This window comes from Coenobita brevimanus, chromosome 85 (genome assembly GCF_032717465.1).
Source record: "Coenobita brevimanus isolate Jiangsu-jjx chromosome 85, ASM3271746v2, whole genome shotgun sequence".
NCBI classification, from domain to species: domain Eukaryota; kingdom Metazoa; phylum Arthropoda; class Malacostraca; order Decapoda; family Coenobitidae; genus Coenobita; species Coenobita brevimanus.
This window is the reverse complement of record NC_137038.1, coordinates 9,895,486-9,913,387: the sequence shown is the minus strand read 5'-3', so window position 1 is coordinate 9,913,387 and position 17,902 is coordinate 9,895,486. Positions and strand designations below refer to the sequence as shown.

The 17,902-nt window shown below is 41.8% G+C and overlaps 1 protein-coding gene across 1 annotated transcript in view; it reads left to right on the top strand.

Annotated features, from left to right (window-relative positions):
• Positions 1–17,902, top strand: part of bsf (bicoid stability factor) — a 113,135-nt gene that overhangs the window by 75,022 nt on the left and 20,211 nt on the right. Inside the window, exons 21-23 of the mRNA XM_080280618.1 lie at positions 430–628; positions 6,392–6,495; positions 6,689–6,866. Coding sequence (XP_080136744.1) covers positions 430–628; positions 6,392–6,495; positions 6,689–6,866 — 481 coding nt within the window. The remainder of the gene's footprint in view (positions 1–429; positions 629–6,391; positions 6,496–6,688; positions 6,867–17,902) is intronic.

Sequence of the window (17,902 nt, the reverse complement as noted above, 5' to 3'; positions counted from 1 at the left end):
ACCAGGTATACTGCCAAAGGGCTTGAACTGCTGCCTTCAGTGTGAAGAATCTGACACCAAACACTATCAGGGGAAGGGGGATTCTATATGGTATATCTAAATGTAGAAAAACGTATTAGTATGTACTGCATTTCATCACAGTGATATCAGAAGGGTATAACTCACCCAGCAAGGAGATCCCACTTCACCCAAATACCGTACAGTGCTGTACATGGTATAGGAAGGGTCTGTTTCCTCTGACCAGTAGCCATGTTATGTCACAGAATATTTTAATGCATGTGCAGTAAGAGAATAGTACTTGAATACGATTGTTAGGTATATGTGTACACAGCAGTTGTAAGGAGATGGTTAAAGTTAAGGCTTATGTGCTCCTTGACCCTCTCAGTTGTAACAATAAAACCATTAACTTTTCCTCGCATCTTTCCACAGGATATGATAAAGAGAATGTCATTCAGCAATCACTTGGCAGACAGTTACCGTGCCTCAGGGCAATGGCAGGAGGTGCTGGAGGAGTTAAGGGCACAGCTTAAGGACACAAAGGACATGCAGCTGCAAGCCTTGGATGAGCGCACCCCCTTTGGCAGTATCATGGGCATACTACAGGATGAATCCAATTCTTACCAGCCAGGTGTGTGATGCCATACAGTCAATCCTCATTTGTCTCTTTCATTCTGACCGTGTGATGCTAGGTGGTGGTGACCATCATTCACTCACTTGATGTAGTAGTGAACTCTCACATTTGGTGAATAATAGGTGCAAAAAAAAAAGCTCGCCAAACTGGAATTCGCCAAATCTGAACTGAATAACTAATGGGAAAAAAATAAATTGTTTCTGGGCATGCATGACTGGACTGATTTTCCACCTATATTTTAACATTACTGGGTGTAAATCATGTGATAAACACACATAGCGTGATTCAATTTATTTTAGCCAAGAAACAATACAAAACAGAAAAACTCACGTAAGAAAATATAATAATGGGCTTGATGTACACATGGTGCATGGTGTGTGGATGCCTTAGTGGATAGTTTTCTTTGTTGGAAAAAAAAGTTAATGATGAAGGAGCAGTAAAATTCATGTATTCACCTTTAGTGCAACGAGTGTTGGGAGGTAAAATTCATGTATTCACCTTTAGTGCAACGAGTGTTGGGAGGAAGAAAAAAATAAATAAAAATAAAAGGCTTTGTGTTTGATCTTTGTTATGAACTGACAGTCTTTGATCAAGAAAATTTGGATTTCACGATGCATGAAGACACTGTGTGTTGGCATAAATAGTTAGGCAAGATAATTATGTGAGTTCAGTTCTTGTGGATTATACTGTCATACAAATTATACTGCTTGGCCGACTTGTTTATTATTCACGATTACTGCATTTGTGTGTATCTGAGAAGTGAGATATGCAATCACTCCATGCTGGCAACTTCTTTATAGTGTTTTTTTATTTATTTTTTTTTTTTTATGACTAATGGCTTTCAAAAGTTTCACATTGCTTTTTTTTTTTTTTTTTTTTTTTTTTTTTTTTTTTAAATGGGCACCGAAAGTTATTTGTGACGAAATATGCGTGATGCTGGCGGCCATTATTCACGTGTTGTTTAGGTAAATTTTTTGCTTGATTTGTAATGAGAACATTCAAGAGGCTTGGTGGGAATCCTTGGTGATTAAAATTTTATTGGGGAGTATTAGGGGGCAAAACTTAATTGGTTAGGGAAGGTTAGAATGCAGTAGCTGTGCACTGATTTGTCCAGTCAGTGAGGTCGTATGTAAACACATTGTTTTCGCTGTCTTAGGGCAGACGTATTTGTAATAATCTATATTTACATATATTTTTAACAAAAAATTTGAGGCTCCTAGAACCTAACCCTCAATTTTACGTGTAAACATATGTCACGTTTTAGTGCGAAATTGATTTTGCACAAGGTTCTGCATAACCTATCTCATGTTGTATAAAGACTCTACTGTATCATCTCACCCAGCTGTTCTTCATTAACTCCATTAAATCCTGGAACACTTCTTGCTGCTTCTACCTATTCTTTCATGAGCTGTTCCTTCCACCAGTGCTGTGTCTGTGTGTCCATGTCACTGTCAGCATCGTCCGTGATGAGGTGAGGGAGAAGTGGTGCCCACCCATACTTAAGGGTAGCATTATTAATTTTATGCCAGGCATTGGGGAAGGCAGTAGCTCGGTTGGTAGAGAGGTGGCCTGCAGTCCTGCGGGAACCCAGGTTCAAAGCCCTGCTGAACAGTTTAAGGATTTGAATTTAATAAAAACAGACTTTATTGATCTACCAGAAGACCCCCCGACATGTCGTAAAAATACCCCCTCAAATACCAATTCACCAGTCCTGTATGAGACAGCCCTAGCATTTATTCAATATGGACGGTGGGTGTTGGTGCTGAAGTGGTGACATGCAGAGGTGTATGGTATGTAGGAGGACTACTGGGCCTTGGGAGCAGGCTGTGAAGCCTATGCCCAGAGTTGGAAAAAAAAAAAAAAATCTTCCATAAGGTTAACAGCCTGTCTGATATCAAAATGTTTCTTGAATGTTTTGACGGTATTATAGAATACAGTTACAGTATATTTTTATTATAAACGACTCACCAAATGTGAGATTTCTGTTGCCAAATTAGAGTGTTGTGTACAATCCCATCCCATTGCCAAAAGTGAATTCGTCAAATAAAAACTCGCCAAATGTGAGAGTTCATTGTACTGCATACTTCCTCCTCTTTCTCAGTCAGTTTTTGTCCTCCTCTCTTCCTACATATGCCTCTCCTTCCTGTCACCTTTTGCTTCTCATCTTGCCATGTCAGTTGGCTCTGTACTGAATGACAATTCTAATGGTTTCCTATAACCCAGGAAATCATTTTGGGCAGTAACCACATAACCAGATTATGGGATGGTGCAGAGCTGGCTGTATTGTCCGTGTTAACTGGGTGGAGAGATACAAGTGTGGAACCAAACCTCAATGCTTGTGCCTCACCACAAAGAAATATTGGATCACTGCACAGGATGGTCCTGTTACTTGTCTGCAGTTGATTGGTCTGCTCAGCCAGACAGACTGGGGTTGATCAGCAACAACAACTCTAACAATATGGCGTTGGTTTGTTGGAGAGGCATGCCTTCACACCGCAGCACCATTATAACCAGATGACTCTGCTGCCTGGTTATACAGTAATCCCTCAGTTATCCTGATGCTCTGTATCTGGTCATGTTCCATATATGGACATTAGGTCTTGGCTCTATTAGTTCCATGTCTGGATTTATTTGTCCATAACCAGACGTAAATGTTGTGGCTTCGGCAGGTGGCTGGCCTAACAAGTTAAAAATGCCTATTGGGTGACTCACTTGCCTTTCTGTCCATGCGCAGGTAATAGACCGTAACCCACAAGTTGAGCTAAAATGGCTATCCAGCTCTGTACTGAATGGTCGAAATCCCTCGGCCGGCCTGATCATTGGGAATGTACTGGCCTCGGACGAGTAACACAGCCTAACCCACCAGCAGAGTAAAAGTGCCCGTCCACTTTCTCACTGGATGGTGAAAGTCCCCTGGCACCCCTTGCTGCCCCCCCCCCCATCTCTCCTCCATCCCTCCCCATGCTCACCACTGCCTGACTTATCTCCTTCCTCACTCAATCTTCCCCCACCTGTGTATCGCCCACCATCCCTGCATCGCCACCAGTGAGTTTTTTAGTTTTGTGATTTATTACAGTAGAATACTATTGATCATATCGAAATTCCAAAAACACCACAAGAAAGCTCATGTAATTCTGCATCTAGACATATGCTTAGCTCTTGTATGGTGCAGGCAAAATTTTGCGCTAGGATGTTGGGAATTTATTTGAATGTGTTTTTTACTCTCCAACAAGTTTTTTCTCACTGCTTTTTTGTACTTTTAGTCACAGTTTTGTGTGTTTTTACTAGCTCATAAACACCAGTGAAGATGATGGTATACAATTTATGCCAATATAACCAATTTCTGGGGGGCATATTGAAATTGAAAGAAATGTATTTCTTTGTGCTACGGAGTCAGCCATCACTCTTGGTGTCTCGAAACATTTTAAATTCCTGTTGTTTATGCATTGCTTTATCAGTGTCTAGCATTACATTGGATATTCCTGTGTGTGTTTTGATGTCTGCATACAGCTGATAAACTGGAGAACACTGCCAAAATTAGGAGGGGTACTGTGCATACAGCAATATGTAGGATATTTGTGGAGTTTTGTTGTTTTTTCATTTGAAAGAGAGGAGAACACTGGCTAAATTAGGAGGGGTACTGTACATTACAGGTAGGATATATGTTGATTTTTGTTGTTTATGCATTGTTTTCTTAGTGTCTAGCTTTGGATATTTCCATGTGTGTTTTGATGTCTAAATACTGCTGAAACACTGCAGAACACAGCCAGAATTAGGAATGATACTGTGCATATTGGTAGGGTTTTTGTGTTTTTTCATTGTTTATGCATTGTTTTCTTAGTGTTTAGGATTATAATGCATATTCTATCGTGTGTTTTGATGTATAGGAAGAGCCGAAAGACTGCAGAACGCCAGGAAAATTAGGAGGGGTACAGCACACATTGGTAGGGTTGTGCATATTGGTACAGTAGTTTCTTTGTTGTTTATGCATTATTTTTGTAGTGTTTAGGTTTATATTGTACAGTTTATTCCATTGCGTGTTTTGATGTCTAAAAAGAGCCGAAAGACTGCAGAACACTGTCAGAATTAGGAGGGATACTGTACACATGGGTTGGGTATAGGTAGTGTATGGGTACGGTAGATGCTATTGCCCGGACTTCGCCTGTATCCGGTTATGCCTTTGGCATAATCGAGGGATTACTGTACAAATATCCCACAGCTCCCTCCAAACTCAGTTCTCACTTGACTCTCACTCCAGTGGCACGATGCATCAGAGGGACACCTTCAGGCAGTGGTACCGATACAACTAAGTAGATTCAGTGCCTAAATAGAAAAAACATCCCTGCGTATAGTTCCTGTTTATCAAAGAGGATCGTGAACTGCAGATAGGCAACATAGTTTGTAGTCCACCAGGTTCACATTCAGATGAGCCTGGGGCCACAGAAACAACAATTAGTACTTCTACATTGACATAGTTTCTCTTTGTAACCTGTTCAGCTTGGCTATATCTTGTAAATTTTATATTTGTTATTTCCTGGTCATTTTATTCAGCTTACAGTAGACTTTTTGAATAGGAATGGTTAGATAAAGCCTTAATAAGAACCTTCACTAATAGAGGCTGTTCCTGATTTGAGTAAAATTTTCAGGTGGCAACAACAGTAAACTGAAACAGTGTCACATAGATTCACAGAGGGGTAATCAGGCTATCAATAGATGATTTCCTGTTGGATGTTTAGAAGTGAAGGAGTTAATGAAAGCTATATCTAACCCTTGCTGTTTGAAAAGTCCCTTGAGCTGTCAGGGAATAGCAAGGGGAAAAAAAAAGTCACTGAATTCAAGAAGTTAACTTACTTTAGTGTGAGAACTTCATCATTTGTTATCCATAGTGTCACTTGGTGATTTTGTTCATCTTATGAAAGACTTTTTTAAACTGGAGAGTTGGATTTAGCCTGACTTTACTTGTTCAGTGTTGTGGTCCTTTATAAGTTAAATAAAATTGTCTGATGGTAGATTGAATAAGATACAAAAGAGGTCCTCAGGCTGAAGGAGCTAACCCAGTAGGCTGCCAAAATAAAGAAATCTTTAACCAAATCTCGGACAGTCTAAATATCAAGTAATGTATATAGTTTTCTTTCAGTTGGAAAATCTTAGTGCAGTAGTAATAAGTGGTAGTAAGTATAAGACACTGATGCAGATTATGCTGTGATTTAAGTTTTGAGGCTATAAATGAAATTGATAAATATAATGAGCTTCGCTTAAATTTATAACAAGTATAATATGGTTCATAAAAGAGTTGATAATAATCACATACGGAAAGCAAGGAAAATGCCACGTGATACATAGTTTTGATTGCATACTTATGTCAGTTCCTTCCTAATAGTGATAATGGAGTAAATAGTTATTTTTAATTTTTTGTTATCTGAATAGGAAAATCAGTCCTTATAAATGATGATGGTGATGATATTGGTAAAAAAAATAAATAACACCTTCAGTCCAGTGACAGTATAGTTTATTCCAGCTTCTTTAACTTGGGAGTCGTCATGTAGTATGGGGATAAATGAAAGATATATTTAACCCCCCCAGTTTGGAAAGTCTGTCATAAACTGGATAAAATCACCTGTAAATAGCAAGAATATTTGTGAAAAATAAATGATTGTAGTGAAGGCGTTAAAAGTGAAGGACGAAAAATGATGACAGATAATTATTTTCCGGTTTTTGCTATTACATTGTCCATCATAGTCATACGATCTTTCCATCCAGTTGCTGACCTGTCCGAGGAGTTTGCAGCGAGGGGCCTAGTGGGTCTGGCAAACTGTTTGTGGATGTATAATGTCTCGCAAGGGCGATATGCTGAGGCAGAGGAGGTGGGTATTAGGGTTTTGATTATAGTTTGCTCTCCATAATTTAGCTCAAGTTTTTGGCTTTTTGCAGCTTATCATCAGATATACTAGAAGCACTTTGCCACAGTAAACAGTTTCAGCTTTATTGCTATTTCATCTACAGATATGCATTGAGCATCTGGCCAATGTAAACAGCTTTCATGTATCTCATATTCAGATATACAAGAAGCACCTGACCAATAGCCCGAGGCTAATGTTTCGAGGAGTTTTGAGGAATGCCAAGCAACAAGGGGACCCAGAAGTGGTGGAGAAGATGATGGGAGTGGTTGGATCTCACCCTGCCCTGACCACACCTGCTAAGGCATTGATCTACAGCACGTGGATAGACATTTTAGGTGGGTTTGCAATAGTTATGGCTTGAGGTAGTTCTGTATTTTGGAGGTATATGTGCTACCTTATGTGCATGTTTGTGTGTGTGTGTGTGTGTGTGTGTGTGTGTGTGTGTGTGTGTGTGTGTGTGTGTTTTTATGTTTCCATCTATTTATCATCAAGGGTCCACAGTGTTTATGGTTTACCACTAAGAGTGTATTATTGCACATTCTGATTTCATGGATCATTGTTTTATGCCTATTTGTCTCTCCGTCACATTACTGTTATGGTACTGTACAGTCTAATAAATATTTTGTTTTTTCCTGTTTGACTTTGGTAACTGTATATGTGCATTTTATGAATATATGTGCAGTTGGCCACAATGAAAGGGATACGCTTTTTCCACGGTCGTGGAAGGTTACGACTTACGGCAACCCCTACTACGATGTAGTATTTCTTAATGAATGACGCTCCCACCACTCATTAGATGTGCTTGTAACACAGATGGTGATTGGCTGACACTCAGGTGTCTGCCATACATATTTACTACAGTTTATATTTGTGACCTGACATTGAATTACATACTGCTAACTATGAAGTGGATTCAAAATTTTTATAGCAGGTGTAACATATTCAGCACTGACTAAATAATCGTTGGCACCTGCAGTGCCCATCTCATAAGCTCATAATCACCAGCTGAAAGAATGAAACCAGGAACACGGTATACCTGTTGATTTAATAACTGCATTAGTCCTTCAGTGCAAATTTATCAGGAATTTGTAGGCAAAAATTTGCAAGTCTTTGAAAAATTAAATGACTTACATAAATTCATTTGAGGAGGCTGCTTGTATACCTGTTGATTTAATAACTGCATTAGTCCTTCAGTGCAAATTTATCAGGAATTTGTAGGCAAAAATTTGCAAGTCTTTGAAAAATTAAATGACTTACATAAATTCATTTGAGGAGGCTGCTTGTGTAAAGGGAAAGTTGGTCGTGTGAAAACATTGATGAGTTACTCTTATGCACACACACACACACACACACACACACACACACACACACACACACACACACACACACACACACACACACATCAAGCCTCCCTCTTATGCACACACACACACACACTACGGTAGAATATAATAATAGTTCACAGGTGTTAGTCTGATTTTAAAAAAAAAATCCATCAGTGGTAGATGACAAGGATACCCTCACCACTCTGCTAAGAGTTCCTCTCTGTACAGGCAAATAAATAGTATAAATATAGCAAGAAAAAAAAAAAAAGTGCCAGGAAAGTTAATATACTATATCCTGTTCTAATGAAGAGTTGAAGAATTGTGGAAGTCAAGCAAGGTGAATAAATGTCCTATGGTGCCAAGCAGAGTGTGAAGTTTGAGGAATATTAAAACGTAGGAGTGCAGAAAACGAGAACAATTAAGGGGACGAAGGATTGGATTGCCAGCATATTAATTAATTAACATAGACACAGAGTGTGCAGTGAGGTTGGATGGTGAGGATATGGACAATGTGAGTGCATTCAAGTACTTGGGTAGTGTGATGAGTAAGGATGGAACTTTGGGGGATGAAGTGCGTGAAAGGGTACAGCAGGGAAGGAAGGTTGTTGGTACACTGAAAGCAGTGATGAGAAATAGGGAGGTGAGTAAGGAAGTTAAGAAGTCACTGCATGATAGTATTGTGATCCCTACCCTGATGTATGGAAGCAAGGCTGGACCTTGTAAGAGGAGAACAAGTCTAGAGTGAGAGCAGTGGAAATGAGTTACTTGAGAGGAGCATGTGGAGTGACGTGGAGGGACAGGTGACGAATGAAGAAGTGAAGGAATGCTGTGGGGTGGATGTGGATGTGGTTGAGAAGATTAGGAGAAATACACTGAGGTGGTTTGGACATGTGAAGAGACTGGAGAATGAAAGACTGACTAAGAGGGTGTATGTAAGTGAGGTGGAGGGAGGGAGGGGGAGAGGTAGACCGAGAATGAGGTGGAGGGATGGAGTTGAGAGGTATATGAGGGAGGGGGGGGTGAGTTGGGGGGAGGGTAGTCAAATGGTGGATGACAGAGCGACTTGGAGGCGTTTTGTCTGCGGCCACCCTTTGCGGGATTAGGGCATCGGGCTATAGATAGATAGATAGAACATAGACAGAATTTTGCATAGCTTCTGACTACCATACGCAGCAGAATATTGAATAATAGTTGACTGACAGACATACAGGTCAAGATGTCTTCACTCATGACAATTTAACATTTATTAAAGGATGCATTAATGCCAAAGAGTACCACGTAGTTTTATTTAAAATACTGTAAGTTGATCTAAATACTATTATGGATTAACTCGAGATGAACGTGTTTGTATAATTGTGTCTGTGTATCACTCTAGATGTCTGTGCACACTCTTTTTGTATTGGCAGGAGTAGACTGTAGCACCAGTCGAGCAGGGCAGTACTCCCGAGGTGGATGGAAAGCTGATGACAGGGAGTGCTGGAGCTCCTGTTTCATCAGCCCTCAGGACTAGTTCCTGACCATCCCCCTTTGCTGAACTTTTTCAGTGTCTCAGTTACACAGAGAGTAGGCCAGCATGCTCTCCAGTACAAATTTCTCTAACTATCTTCACCAAACTACATGCACAGTACACACTACACTTCCTTTTCAAAAATCAACAAAATGGCGTCTATTAATCAAGCCTCTGAGTCCCAGGGGGGGGACCATAAATGCCCCCGCCATCTGCCCCTCTCCCGGTGACGACTCGAGGTGCCTGGAACTACTGTCTGACTCTCTTCTTCTTCATTTCTGCAACATTCGGCCTTTCATCTAACTTTCGCTCTGTTGAGCACCACCTCTCCTCCTCTAAACCTCACCTTCTTTTTCTGACGGAGACTCAGCTGTCTGAGGCAACCGACAGCAGCAAACCCTTTTCTGTATCCTCCTACTTTCTCTATACTCATTTCAAAGCCAAAGGTGGCTGTTGTGTATACATACGCAACGACTTATCTTGCTCTCGTGTTCCTGAACTTGATTCTTCTGAATTCTCCACACTCTGGCTTTGGCTTTCCTGTCATTCTCTGACTAAATATATCTGTGCTGTTTACTTATCCCCTAATTCTACTGACTATCAAAAATTCTTCGACTATCTTACTTCTACGATGGAACACATTCTGTCCATTTCTCCTTTCTCTGAAATCTCCATTCTTGGAGATTTCAATGTTCACCACCACCTTTGGCTCTCCTCTCCTTTCACGGATCCACCTGGTGAACAAGCCTACATCTTTTCTATCCTTAATGACCTAGAGCAGCTTGTACAGCACCCTACCCGAATCCCTGACCGCCTTGGAGAGAGCTCCAACATACTTGACCTCTTCCTCACAACTAATCCTTCTGCTTACTCTGTTAATCTTTTCTCTCCGTTGGGCTCCTCCGATCACAACCTTATTACCTTAACCTGTCCTATCACTCCGGTGCGGCCTGTGGACCCTCCAGGGAAACGTCGTCTGTGGCATTTTGGAGCCGCGAACTGGGAGGCCCTCAGGCAGTACTTCTTTGATTTTCCCTGGAATGATTATTGCTTCCATGGCCGGGAGCCATCTGAGTGTGCCTCGCGCATTACGGAGGTTATTCTCTCGGGCATGGAAGCATACATTCCTTTCTCATATCCTTTGACTAACGCAAGAAAGCCTTGGTTTAATCACGCTTGTTCTAATGCTGTCCGCAACAAGGAGAGGGCCTACAAGAGGTACCGGAGCCAACCCACCCCTGAATCACATCATCTTTACGTTTCCGCCCGGAATCGTGCTAAGTCTGTTCTTCGCTCTACTAAAAATAATTTCATCCATACTAAATGCTCTCAACTCTCCAACTCGAATTCTTCCCGCTCCTTCTGGCACCTTGCCAAAAATCTTTCTAACAACTTTACCTCATCATCCTTCCCTCCTCTTTTCTACTCTGATGGTTCTGTAGCTATTTCTTCTACTGATAAAGCAGATCTCTTCGCACAGACTTTCTCCTCCAATTCCACCTTAGACGATTCCGGTGCTATTCCTCCATCACTTCTCCCCTCTGACTTCCTCGTGGCTGACATTAAAATTTCTTCAGTGGATGTATTTTCTGCCATCACTGGCCTCAGTACTAACAAGGCATATGGGCCTGATGGGGTCCCTCCTGTTGTTCTCAAGAACTGTGCTTCTGTGCTTACACCCTGCCTAGGCAAACTCTTTCGCCTTTGTCTGTCAACTTGTACCTTTCCTTCTTGCTGGAAGTTTGCTCTCATTCAGCCAGTCCCAAAGAAGGGTGACGACTCCCAACCCTCCAACTATCGTCCAATTGCTTTAACGTCCTGTATTTCAAAAGTTTTTGAGTCAATTCTTAATAGAAATATTTTAAGGCATCTTTCCTATCACAACCTTCTTTCCGCTCGTCAGTATGGGTTCCGTCAGGGACGCTCCACTGGCGATCTTCTCACCTACCTTTCAGACTCCTGGTCATCCTCCTTTCGGGACTTTGGCGAAAGCTTTGCCATTGCACTTGACATCTCAAAGGCTTTCGATCGAGTCTGGCATAAATCTTTAATTTCCAAACTGCCCTCCTACGGTTTCTATCCTTCTATCTGTGCCTTCATCGCTAGCTTCCTTTCTGGTCGTTCTATAGCCGCTGTTGTAGACGGCCATCGTTCTTCTCATAGCTCTATCAACAGTGGTGTTCCTCAGGGCTCTGTCCTATCACCAACTCTCTTCCTTTTATTCATCAATGATCTTCTAAGCTGTACATCTAACCCTATCCACTCATATGCTGATGACTCCATCCTTCACCTTTCCATTCGGTTCCCGCAACGCCCATCTCAACAGTTACTTCAAGAAACAAGGGATGAGGCTATGGCACACCTAATGTCTGACTTGGCTCGTATCGCTGACTGGGGTAAAAATAATATGGTTGTCTTTAATGCATCTAAGACTCAGTTCTTACACCTATCAACCCGACAAAATCTTCCACAGGTATACCCATTAATGTTTAATAATATTCAGCTTAATCCTGCATCATCCTTGAACATGCTTGGGGTTTCATTTACTCAGGACTTATCTTGGAAAGATCATATTACATCTCTTGTAAAATCTGCTTCCAAGAGATTGGGTGTGCTAAGCCGACTCCGCTCTTTCTTTACCCCTGCACAATTGTTGACTCTATACAGAGGTTTTATCCGCCCCAGTGTGGAGTACAACTCTCATGTGTGGGGAGGCTCCCCACATACAGCTCTTCTCAATAGGGTGGAGTCAAAGGCTTTTCGTCTCATTAACTCTCCTCCTCTTACTGACTCCCTTCAACCTCTGTCTCTTCGCCGCACTGTTGCATCTTTATCTCTTTTCTATCGCTACTTTAATGGTCACTGCTCCTCTGAACTGTCTGCTTGCATTCCTCCACCTCTACGACGGGCGCGTAGCACCCGTCTGGCAGCAAACTCTCATCCCTTTTCTGTCCAACTCTCTAATGCAAGAGTTAACCGTTACTCCCAGTCTTTCATTTATGCAACAGGTCAGCTCTGGAACTGTCTCCCTCTGTCTGTATTTCCTGCTGCCTATGATCTCCAGTCTTTCAAACGCAGTGTGTCCAGGCATCTCAAAATGATCGGATCTTGAATTTGGCTCTCTATTGTATTTTGTTTTTCTCTTGGAAGGAACTGTTACTGCGGGCCATGGCCTTTGGTTCCTTCTTCCTCGCATAAAAATAAAAAAAAATAAAAAAACGATGTCTCATTGAGGTTTTTGTATGACCTACTTTTCCTTTACATGTGCAGTCTCCTGGAAAGAATTTATGTAATTCATTTAACTTTCCTACAGGCTGCATGTCATTTCCTGCAGTATACACCTCTCCTCCATCATTTGACAGGGATGTGTTCCATAAAAAATGGCTGAATAATGAATTGTTTGAATAACAGACCTATTTTTCCCATAAGATTATTAAGAAATAGGGGGCTAGGTTCCTGACCATCCTTGTCATTCAGAAAATATTCAATAAAGATGGAAAAAATACTGGAAAATATGAAGGAAAGTGACACAGAGTTGAGCTGTTTTCTTATAGACCTGTGTTCTCAAGGAAAATTATTTTAGTACTATCTCAGATGATTGATGTTTGATTTCCAGTTTTAAAAAAATATAGGAGAACAAATGAAATATACCTACTTAGCGATGTTACAGAAATCCGCCTGAATGCCTTCGATACCGTGTTTACATCCGATCCCACTGACTGGACGTGACGTCACCACATAGGACAAACTCAGATGTGTACAATGTAAAACCATAAATAGCAGTGGAAGCCTAACTGGAAGCACTGAAACCTAACTAGAGGGCTTCACCCTCTGGACCCCCCAGTGATTATAACCTACCTAACCAAGTGCAAACTAAGATGTCCATTACGTAAAACTGGCGTTAAAACAGTATCCTGAGTTAAGAGCATTTGTTAATCATTGGCGAAACGCTCACTGCAGTTGGTGAGCACATGACTACGCTTGACAGGGGTAATACGTAATAAGAGTCTTGGGTGGCGCCATGGTGGTGCGCTAGTATTCCACATGATCAAATAGAAATGCAGCCGGATGAAGAGGCATCCGATCAGCAGAGTAGAACATAGGAGTCTGAGCTCAGCTGGTCTGTCTGGCGGTGCGCAGTTTGAATTGTTGAAATGGCAGGGATAACCACGTAGAATGATGAAAAGGTGTATCGATTTATAAGTGTCGAAACAACGAATTGACGAATAACTATCAGTCGAAAAATGAGGGCTTGGCGTATTCAGCTGAATTTGCATTGAAGGACGGACTAATGTAATTATTAGTTCAGCAGCTATACCGTATTCAAGGCTCCATTCTTTGAGCTGCTGATCATCAGCATATGAGACGGGTGCTACAGTTGCCAAAGATTGTTTTATTCAGTGCTGAGAGTGTTATATCTGCAATAAAAATTACTATTGACTTCATTTAATGTTTTGCACTTAGTAATTCATTGTTAAGTCACGCACGTAAACTATGGAATGGAGGCATATTCACAATACAGTTGGTAAAATATGTAGTAGAAGCAGACACTTGTGTGTCAACCAGTCACCATCTGTATCACAAGCCCATCTTAAGAGTCGTGGGAGCTTCATTCATACAAGAATACAACCCCCTAGTAGGGGTTTCCGTAAATCGCAACGTTTCACAACCTTGGAAAAAAGTGCATCCCTTTCATTGTGGCCAACTGTATATACGACTATGAAGAGTCCTAAAGATTATTGTTTTGCCACGTGAAGTGATTTTTGTAGTACTGATGTATGACCACATATGCATGTGTGTCTCAGTCTGTAGATTTTACCAGGCGGAGGGTTAGTGCCCCTCCCTGGAAAACAACTAACTAAAAAAACAAACGACAAGCCTCGGACAAGGACTGACCAAACGATGACGACCCAGGACCGGACAAAGGACTTGGTAATGGGTACTTGGAATGTAAGAGGAGCGAATGATGAGGTGAAAGAGAGAGAGATTGTCCAGGTGCGTGAGGGTGCGAAAGTGGATGTATGCGGAATAACTGAAACAAAATGGGGAGGAGAAAGTGTGAGAGAATGGGAGTATGGATGGGGTATATGTGCAGGAGTAGGTGAGAATGAGAGGGCGAAGGAAGGAGTATGTATAGTTGTGAGTAAAAGATGGAAGAAGAGCATAAGACAGTATGGATCAGTTGGGTCAAGGATTGTGTGGGTAAAGTTGAAAGTTGGAATACAAATGTGGGCGATTGTGTGTGTGTATGCGCCAACGCAAGATCGTGCTATGAGAGTGAGAGAAGAGTTCTGGACAAATGTGGAAGTGTGCATGGAAAAGTTTGGAAGGAATGAGAGTGTGTTTTTGATTGGTGATATGAATGGTAAAGTTGGGAATGCGAAGGTGGATGGAATAGTTGGTGAGTGGGGTGTGCCTGCTGAGATAGATGAGAATGGGAGTGCGTAAGTGGACATTTGTGCTGGGAGGGGGTTGGTGGTAGCCAATACCCTCTTCAGGCATAAAATGATCCACAGGTATACATGGCGAGTGATGAGAAGGGTGGGTGGTGAACTGAATGAAAGGAAGGCAATGATTGATTATGTGTGTGTGGATGAAAGGATGCGAAGATGTGTAATGGATGCAAGAGTTTATAGAGGTTGGGGGAGTGGACTTTCTGACCACTACTTGGTGGTGGCCAGAATCAAGGTCCAATTAGAATGGAGAAATAGAAGAAGGGAAAGACGAGAGGAAGGAGTAGTTGCAAGGAGAGTGGAAAGGTTACAAGAGGATGAGAAAAAGGCAGAGTATAAGAGAGAAGTGGAGGAACGATTGGGCAAATATGAATTGGAGCAGATGGGAGACGTGGAAGGTGTGTGTAGCATATTTACAGAAGAAATATGTGCAGCATGTGATGTGGTGTGTGGAAGGAAGAGAAGACGAAGGGGGGTGCAAGGAACAGCATGGTGGACTGAAGAGATGAGACAGGCTGTGGCACAAAAGAAGAAAGCATACAATGAATGGGTGAGAAATAGGGGCGTGGAAGAAGTTGAGAGGCGGAAGAGAGAGTTATATGTAGAAAGGAAGAGAGAGGTGAAAAGATTAGTAAGAGAGAGTAAGAAGGGAGTGGATGAGGAATTTGGAAGGAATTTGAGTGTAAAGTGGAGGGACTGTAAGAAAATGTTCTGGAAAGAGGTGAAAAGAGTAAGACAGGGTGGAAGTGAAGTTAGCAGGGGAGTGAAAGATAAAAATGGTAGATTACTAGTGGAGAAGGGAGAAAAAGTGAGCAGATGGAGAGAACACTTTAAGGAATTGTTGAACGTAGAGGATGGAAGTAATGCGAGTATAAGTGGCTGGGGAATGGCTGGGAGAAGGAGGGAGGTGAGAAGACAGGAAGAAATCAGTAGGATAGAAGTTGTGGAAGCAATGAAGAAAGTTAAATCTGGGAAAGCCCCAGGAATTGATGGAGTGTGTGGTGAAATGCTGAAGCATGGGGGAGAGATAGTAGTAGAATGGATATGGAAGATGTGCAGATCAGCCTGGAAGGAAGGTAGAGTCCCGGAGGATTGGAAGTCAGGTATAATTATTCCCTTGTACAAAGGAAAAGGGGAAAAAGAAGTGTGTGGTAATCATAGGGGCATTTGTCTTCTTAGTATAATAGGAAAAGTGTATGGTAGGATACTTATTGACAGAGTTAGAGAAAGAACAGAGAAATTAGTTGGAGAAGAACAGGGAGGCTTTAGGAAGGGAAGAGGTTGTGTAGATCAGATATTCATTCTTAGATCTTTAGTGGAAAAGTTTCTAGAGAAGGGAAAGAAGTTGTATGCAGCTTTCATGGATTTGGAGAAAGCATATGACAGGGTGGATAGACAAGGATTGTAGAAAGTGTTAAGAATATATGGAGTAGATGGGAAGTTGTTGAATGCTGTGAAGAGTATGTACGATGGTGCTAAGGCTGCAGTGCGTGTGGATGGTGAACTAAGTGAATTTTTCTCTTTGAAAGTTGGGTTGAAACAGGGATGTGTCATGTCTCCATGGTTGTTCAATCTGTACATGGATGGGGTAATAAAAGAGGTACAAGGTAGGGTAGTGGATGTTGGAGTGGCCCTGGTGAGAGAGGATAGTGTTTGGAAACTCCCTGTACTGTTGTTTGCAGATTTTTTTTTTTTTTTTTTTTTTTTATGCGAGGAAGAAGGAACCAAAGGCCATGAGCCCGCAGTAACAGTTCCCTCCAAGAGAAAAACAAAACACAACAGAGAGCCAAATTCAAGATCCGATCATTTGGAGATGCCTGGACACACTCCGCTGGAAAGACTGGAGATCATAGGCAGCAGGAAATACAGATAGAGGGAGACAGTTCCAGAGCTGACCTGTTGCATAAATAAAGGACTGGGAGTAAAAGTTAACTCTTGCATTAGAGAGTTGGACAGAAAAGAGATGAGAGTTTCTTGCTAGATGGGTGCTATGTGCCCATCATAGACGTGGAGGGATGCAAGCAGACAGTTCAGAGGATTAATGACCATTGAAGTAGCAATAGAAAAGAGATAAAGATGCAACAGTGCGGCGAAGAGACAGAGGTTGAAGGGAGTCAGTAAGAGGAGGAGAGTTAATGAGACGAAAAGCCTTTGCCTCCACCCTATTGAGAAGAGCTGTATGTGGGAAGCCTCCCCACACATGAGAGTTGTACTCTACACAGGGGCGAATAAAACCCGTCTATAAAGTCAACAAGTGTGAATGGGTAAAGAATGCACGGAGTCGGCTTAGCACACCTAATCTCTTGGATGCAGATTTTACAAGAGATGCAATATGATCTTTCCAAGATAAGTCCCGTATGAATGAAACCCCAAGCATGTTCAAGGATGATGCAGGATTAAGCTGAATATTATTAAACATTAATGGGTATACCTGTGGAAGATTATGTCGGGTTGATAGGTGTAAGAACTGAGTCTTAGATGCATTAAAGACAACCTTATTATTTTTACCCCAGTCAGAGATACGAGCCAAGTCAGACATTAGGTGTGCCATAGCCTCATCCCTTGTTTCTTGAAGTAACTGTTGAGATGGGCGTTGCGGGAACCGAATGGAAAGGTGAAGGGTGGAGTCATCAGCGTATGAGTGGATAGGGTTAGATGTACAGCTTAGAAGATCATTGATGAATAAAGGAAGAGAGTTGGTGATAGGACAGAGCCCTGAGGAACACCACTGTTGATAGATCTAGGAGAAGAACGGTGGCCGTCTACAACAGCGGCTATAGAACAACCAGAAAGGAAGCTAGCGATGAAGGCACAGATAGAAGGATAGAAACCGTAGGAGGGCAGTTTGGAAATTAAAGATTTATGCCAGACCTCGATCGAAAGCCTTTGAGATGTCAAGTGCAATGGCAAAGCTTTCGCCAAAGTTCGAAAGGAGGATGACCAGGAGTCTGAAAGGTAGAGAAGATCGCCAGTGGAGCTGCCCCTGACGGAACCCATACTGACGATCGGAAAGAAGGTTGTGATAGGAAAGATGCCTTAAAATTTTTCTATTAAGAATTGACTTAAAACTTTTGAAATACAGGACG